General features: G+C 34.9%; 1 protein-coding gene across 3 annotated transcripts in view; it reads right to left on the bottom strand.

Moving 5' to 3' along the window:
• Positions 1-6,452: 6,452 nt before the first annotated feature.
• The window catches only part of LOC125231607 (protein lifeguard 1-like), a 34,641-nt gene continuing 33,671 nt past the window's right edge, over positions 6,453-7,422 (bottom strand). For all 3 annotated transcript variants that reach the window (XM_048137071.1, XM_048137069.1, XM_048137070.1), the window contains one exon: positions 6,453-7,331. In XM_048137071.1, the coding sequence (XP_047993028.1) occupies positions 7,102-7,331 (230 nt within the window). In that variant the 3' untranslated portion in view covers positions 6,453-7,101. The remainder of the gene's footprint in view (positions 7,332-7,422) is intronic.

Genomic DNA, 7,422 nt, shown 5'->3' with positions numbered 1-7,422 from the left:
TCGGCAAACCCGTTATCAAAACAACAATGTGTACATCGTCTGCAATATGAAATGCATGCAATTTGCATAGACGCAAAGGCTTGCGATGATACCTTCACAAAAAGGCATAGACAGGTCGTGCGATGACGACGTCGTATGTTCAGTACTTCGAGCAAGTTCGTCCATTAAACACGGACTAGGTAAGCTGGCCAAAAATATACAGGGTGCCCGGTAATTAATGGACAACCTTTTAACCACCAAGAGGGCACCTTATACTGGTCCAGAAAATCGACTTTAAGGTTTAGTAAAAGTCGCCTGGTTTTCGAGATTTTCACACTTTTTAAAATTTTAGGTAGTATTTTTTTTTATTATTTTGAATCAGTCATTTTTACTAACAACTTTTTAACTCTTTTTAATTAAGTAATTATGTAGTAGTGTAACGCCGTGTCTTGCGTGGGCGACGGTCGCGCGACCGTCGCCATCGCATTGTCTACATCCATATCGATAAGGTTTGATTTCGTATGCGTCGCATCGCCGTCGCGCGACCATCGCGCGACCGTCGCCCACGCAAGACACGGCGTTAACTATTATATACAAGTGTATAACAAAACGAGAAACTATTCTATTTCCATATACTAGGTTATGAAATGACAAATGTACTTATTTGTAAGGCTCATTCATTCGTCAAATACTCAAACAAATGAACTTTACATACTTTTAGGCACCGGTCCCACCAAAAGCGAGTAAGCGATTAGCTATCGGTGATAGAAAAGAACAAAAGATACTTGCTCCCGTGTAAATAAAAGAGAGAGCGAGCGATTTTATACACTCTGTCAAACAAGTCTGTCAGTAAATAAGAACAAAGAAAACTACATGCATCCTTTTCTTTAGGGTGCTAGAGAAAAGGATACCTATAGATTTCTTTGTTCTTATTTACTGACAGACTTGTTTGACAGAGTTTAGTTCATCGCTCGGCGACGAACTATAACTCGGTCGCGCGATCATCGCGTCTCTCTTATTTAGGCACTGGTCCCACCGCGAGCTAGTAAGCTGAGCTATCGGCTATAAAACGAACAAAAAATAAGTACTCCCGTGCAAATAAAAGAGACACGGCGATATTGTTAGCTCACCGCTGGGCCAGTAACTATAAACATCGCCGTGTCTCTTTTATTTACGCGAGAGTGTTTATCTTCTGTTCGTTTTATAGCCGATTGCTCATAGTTTACTAGCTCGCGGTGGGACCAGTGCCTAACACGGGAGTGACTATCTTTCGTTTCTATCGCGGATAGCTCACCAAGCGGTGACTCGCTTTTGGTGGGACGAGTTCCTTATGTGAATTTTAATACTATATTAGACTAATATTATTTCTTGGTGTAATCGCATGAGATACATCGGAGCAGAAAAGGTGTTCAAAAATATCCGAGCAAAACTTTTACAGTCTACATATTTTTAAATTAAAGGAATAATGGAAAAATTCACACCTCCGGCAGGACCCGAACCTGCGACCTTTAACCTTGCCGGGGCCATCGCGCTTCCAACTGCGCCACGGAGGCCTGCTGGATGTGTGCGAATTTATCCATGCCTTCCCTCAATTCTCAACCGCCTTAGGGTGGCGTTATAGCAAACATCTACCCGTAAGAATAGATCTTAACAACAGGAGTCTCAATTTACATTGAGAATTCGCCAGCAACAATGTGCTAAGCCATACTCAATTTGTTTTTATCATGCAGAAACGAATTTCCATTTTTCCTTTAATTTAAAAATATGTAATATCGCTCGCAGACGTTTCTACATGATAAAAAACATTTTTTTTCTACAGTCTACTTTAAGTGTATTTTTGATTACGGTTCATTACAACCAAATTATATAATACCATATTCTTAAAACGTCGCAATGCCAAAACAGATTAGTCTCATAATGTCTAAAACTTGAAATGACTTAAACCTACTTCTCAAATTACCGTACTTCCAAAATGTTTAAAAGTCAAATTAACTTAAACCCAAAACTTTCTCAAAATGCCTAAAATGCAGTATCCGTGAAAACTGTATTTTTACAGTTTTTCATAAATATTTAGCATTTAAAATGAATATTGAAGTTAATAATAAAACACAGTGCAAGGAATGTAATGCACACTGTAAATAAAATTGTAGGTATTTTGAGAACGTGTCATTTTGAATTTTGGTTATTATGAAACTAATACAATTCGGATATTTAATGTAAGAGGACAATGTCATTTTAGCATGTTGATGTACTGGCAATTGGTATTTTTGTAATTTTAGACATTTTACTACTAATCCGTTTTAACATTACGACATTCTAAGAACATGGTATTATAAAATTTGGTTGTAACGAACGTAATCGTATTTTTGAGCACCTTTGCTATTCCGACAAATCTCTGACTTTACAGTTGGTACCCAAATGATTGCACATCGGTTTTTGTCTTCGTATAGCGTTGTCTCTTTCTTGCTTGTGACGTGGAGCTTGCTTGCGCTTGGATCTGACAATCGTTAACTGGTGAAATTTTAATACATTTTTGACAGCTGTCAAATTACAATGAACTGTAAGAATTGCATTAAATATTACCATAATACCTGCTACAATTATATTAATGAATAATTATCAGGTAGATTATTATCTTTGGGTTAGGACAAAAACTCATCTCATAGGCGCTCAGTTTTATTGAGCAATAATCAATAAAACCGACCGTCTATAGGGGCCTTAAATGAAAACATGCTTATCAACCCAAAATCGTGTAAATGGGTCAAAAAGATTTAGTAAAAACGTCACTTCTGTGGACAATATTATTAAAGTTAACGACTCTGGTACTCCGTTTTTCGTATTTGAGTGTCAAGAACTAAAAAAATGTTTCCCGTCATTAGAATATCGTCTAAAAATTAGCACTAGATTTTCTTAACTTTTGTAATGTCCACAGGAGAGATATAACCAATTACCCATACATAGGGTTGCAAAAAAACGTTTTTTTTCTGGCTTGAAAAAAAACATGAAAAAAAACCGTGAAAAAAAAAACAGTTTTTTTTCTGGAGTATGTTTTTTTTCTAAAGTACAAATCTCAAAATTTGCAAGTAGTTAATACTTTTATACGGTTTTTTAGACTTAATGTTAACTATTAAACGAATTTAATCAAATAACTTTAATTTCTGGTCTTATAAAAGTAAGTTTTACGAAATTTGTAGTTGGTAGTTGTCACTATTTACTGTTGGCAACACCACCGCCTCTCCACGCTACACGCAGCATCGGGGATTCCCCAATAAACGTTTGTATACTGAGTGTTAATTGAATTAAAATGTACCTTATTGTTATTGAAACACGTTACAACTCACGAAAAACCGTTATTGTCGTATTATTTGTTCATCTGAAAAAAAAACCATATTTAGAAAAAAAACCATGGTGCTCGGTTTTTTTTCATGTTTTTTTTTCACAATTCTGAAAAAAAACATTTGGTTTTTTTTCTATTTACAACCCTACCCATACATTATAATCTGTTTGACCCAAATATTACATTTAATAAAGCCTTATGTACTAACACTAATAATTTAAGTTTGTACATTATAAAATACAAATCAAAAGTAACGCAACCAAAAGACGTGTTCACATCGGATGCGTTGCGTAGACGCGCACATAGAGTATATTGAATAGAATGGACGCGCACTCGCATGTTGTAATGTATTGGTCATTATGAGAGACGACACACCGCGTGCGTGATGTGTGCGTTTACGCAAACGATGTGCTCATCTTAAAAATAATAGCAATTTAGAGTCAAAGTCAAAGCTAAAATTTGCACTCATAAAAAAATGGATGTTATCATAGTAAGTAACCAGTCATTTTCCAAAATGCAGAATTAGCTTGGTATGACTCTAAATACCAATAAAATAAGACACGTCGTTTCTTTATATTATTTCAGGGTTCATATTAAGATAAGTTAAATACATTCGTAAGTTAATTTAGAACCCTTTGTTTAAATAACTAGGACCAAATATTACAATACAACTACAGTCACCACAAAAAAAAAATACCTACAGCTTTTTCCCAGTACAATAACCATACAAACTTATTATGAACTCTAAACCATACATAAAGTTCAATTTTAGAGTTACTACTGGGAATCTACAAATATATGTTCCTCTTCACAAATATCAACAGTAAATATATGTATATCCATCATTTCAGTCTCATCACTAGAGACCGGATTCCAAGTAGCGATTTAAATATTAACATGGATATGACTGGCATAATTTTTTTTTTCTAACACACAAAAAAATGTGTGCAGAAAAAATATATAAGCAGATGAACTTAACTCTTTATAGGGCACTGGTCTCAAAAAAGACCACCCTGTATGACTATCTTTTTGTATTTTTTTCTTGTACAGAATTTTTAGGACTACAGGATGGCGATGAGGTTTGAACTCACGATTTTTTTGAGTCTTGCCCAAATAAAGTATTTAAAAAATTAACAAACATTTATTTATTTATCATCATCATAATTTTTGCCCAAGGTTCACAAAAGCATCCAAAAATGGTTTTACTTTTATGTTCCGATACATTTTTTTGTGTGTAGAAAAAATAAAATTGTGATTTCATGAAATAAATATCATTTTTTTAAATTTATTTATACCAAAAGAAACCTTAAGAGGTAGGTACACAAATATTTTCCCCAAACTTTGGACAGTGAGACGGTGTGTGAATACTATATGGCGGTCATATCCATATTAATATTTAAATCGCTACTTGAAATCCGCTCTCTACTCCACAATACCATCAAATCAAGCATTCAACACCAACATCACTGGAATCAGTGGGCTAATTCACTTCAGTGACATTGACACTTGACGCTGTGCTTATTTCTGGGTTGATAAGTAACATAGTAACTCAACGACAATATTTTCTTGTTTAACAAGCAATGAACACTTCTGACAATAGTCACTGTTGTGAAATGGGCCACGAGATCCCTATATAGACAACGCCACAATCGCTTACGCTTCGCAAGCGTATCGTAGCCAGCTCTCTTTCGCTCTATCGCTCTTCTGTAGTGGCGCGACAGAGCCAGACTGCATTTAGATTAAGATATATTATAGATTACTACAGGTAATATATAGATAGGAATATTAGTATTTTATACAGGTTTATATTATTGCTTTCAGAAATAATGAAAATCATAATTTAGGGTAAGTATAATTTATTATGGACCTTCAAATCCTAGTTCAATTTCGAGAAAAAATATTCGATGTTTACTAATATTATAAATATTTTAAAAAAAGCAGAAAATACAAAGACTCAGAAAATTATAGTTACAGATGCCAAATAATACCGATCGCATTTTATATTATAACTTTAAATTACTTAAATCTCATGCCAGAGAAATGAGTACAGTGATTGAGTTTTTCAAGCAACACAATGTAACGATATACAAAATACACGAAAAGTTATTGAGAATCACAAAATAATATACCTTTTGACCGCCACAGACCAAAAAATAAGAGAATTCTTCGATTGAAAAACTACTTTTAAAAAATCCAGTAATTTTTGACGTTCATTTGCGTCATGGCATTGAGGTTTTATTTTATGCGCGTGTATAGACGTTCTAGGCAGCCAAAGGATTAAACACCATTACTCCTCACTATTCTACTTTAATAATACAAATGCTTTAACTATAGTCTGTTAATAAATTTAAACAAAATGAACCCTCAAAAGGCTCCTTAAGACAATTAAGGGTAAATAAAAATATTACACGATCAAATAAGAGGTAGCTTAGGCCTGATTTAGACGGCGTGCGAACTCGCATGCTATTTCAGTTACATTGCGCGCTGTTGATGTTACATACAATTTTGCACAGCCATCAAAAACCGCAATAAAATTCGTATGCGAGTTCTCATACGGTCTAAATGGGCCCTTAGTTACAACTCTTGGTTTCGTATTTGGTTGGTAACTACCCGAAAATGTGTTAATAATTTGTGTTCGTTAGTTTTAAAGTAAGATGACGACTATTAACCAAAGTGACGACAAACTATGCACTATCTAGCAAGACTCGATTACTTGAATGAAATGTTACTACGATTTAAATTACTTTTTCGAAGTCTATTGTCTTTATTATTCAAAATTCTAAAATCTTGCATCGTGTGCGTTTTCGTCACCTTTTTGCTCACTTAAGGGTAAACTACCCTATTGTTAACCACCTAAAACGGTCTTAAAGCTTTTTAAACGGTTGCAAATGGCTAAGATTCAGTGCAAATCATTGGGTAGTTTACCCTACAGAATTAAATTCTCTCAAACATGATACCGCGTCTAAAGGTCTTTTAAGTCTAACAAGCAAGTATATGATGTTTTTAATTAATATGTTCATATAATAAAAAAAATAATTAGCTTCTAATCTTGTATAAATACTAATACATGAGAAAACACTTTTTATTCGAATTTCGTCGAGATTCCTTTGTAACTCCAATATTTTAATTTATCGACCCGTAGTAAGTGGTTACCGTAACCCGTAGACCTAATAAAGTGACGTTTAATAAACATTTCATTGCGGTATCAAAATCAAGTGCCACATACTCTGCTTCCTTTTCGACAACGCTACCTCCATTCCTAGAAACGTATGACAGTAAGAAATTAAATGAAGATATTAATAATATCGAGACACAAGTTAACCATAGCGAAGAAGTGCTCTTCACGACTCATGCCATCCATTATCAACGAAACAATTATAAATAAATAGTTAAAACAAACTTTAAACGAGGTATCAAAGAGCCACGTATTCCGCTTCTACTTCCGACAATGATAATAGTGAGAATATACATAAAAATGTTTATAATATCAAGGTACAAGTTGAGCGCAGCGAAGATGTACTATAGCTACACCCAACATCAACAAAAAAAACTTTAAACGCGGTATAAAAGAGCCACATACTTCGCTCTTACTGCCGACAACGCTTAGTCTCTCGAAGCTGAGATAATAGTGAGAATGTACATGAAGATGTTGATAATATCGAGGTACAAATTAAGGGTAGCAAAGAGATACTACTAATACTATAGCTACACCCAAAAGCAACAAAAAAAAGCTTTAAACGCGGTATCAAAGAGCCACATACTTCGCTTTTACTGCCGACAACGCTTTAATCCCTCGAAGCTGAGATAATAGTGAGAATGTACATGAAGATGTTAACAATATCGAGGTACAAGTTGAGCGCAGCGAAGATGTACTCCTCGGGGCTGATGCTGTACTTGTGCTTGCCGCCCATCATGAGCTGCGTGTCGTAGACGAGGTACATGGAGAAGATTAGGGCTCCGATCGACGCGTAAACAAGTTGGAGAATGTTGTTGCGGACGAACATTGCGACGAGGCCTGGAAATAAATAATCGTTTATTTTGGTGCCAATGATGAGCCATAATGTGTTCTGACTTAGAGCCAGTTGCATCAACCACATTTGATAGAC

This window comes from Leguminivora glycinivorella, chromosome 12, assembly GCF_023078275.1.
Source record: "Leguminivora glycinivorella isolate SPB_JAAS2020 chromosome 12, LegGlyc_1.1, whole genome shotgun sequence".
NCBI classification, from domain to species: domain Eukaryota; kingdom Metazoa; phylum Arthropoda; class Insecta; order Lepidoptera; family Tortricidae; genus Leguminivora; species Leguminivora glycinivorella.
Note: the sequence above shows the minus strand (reverse complement) of the source record. Positions and strands in the feature narration are given on the sequence as shown.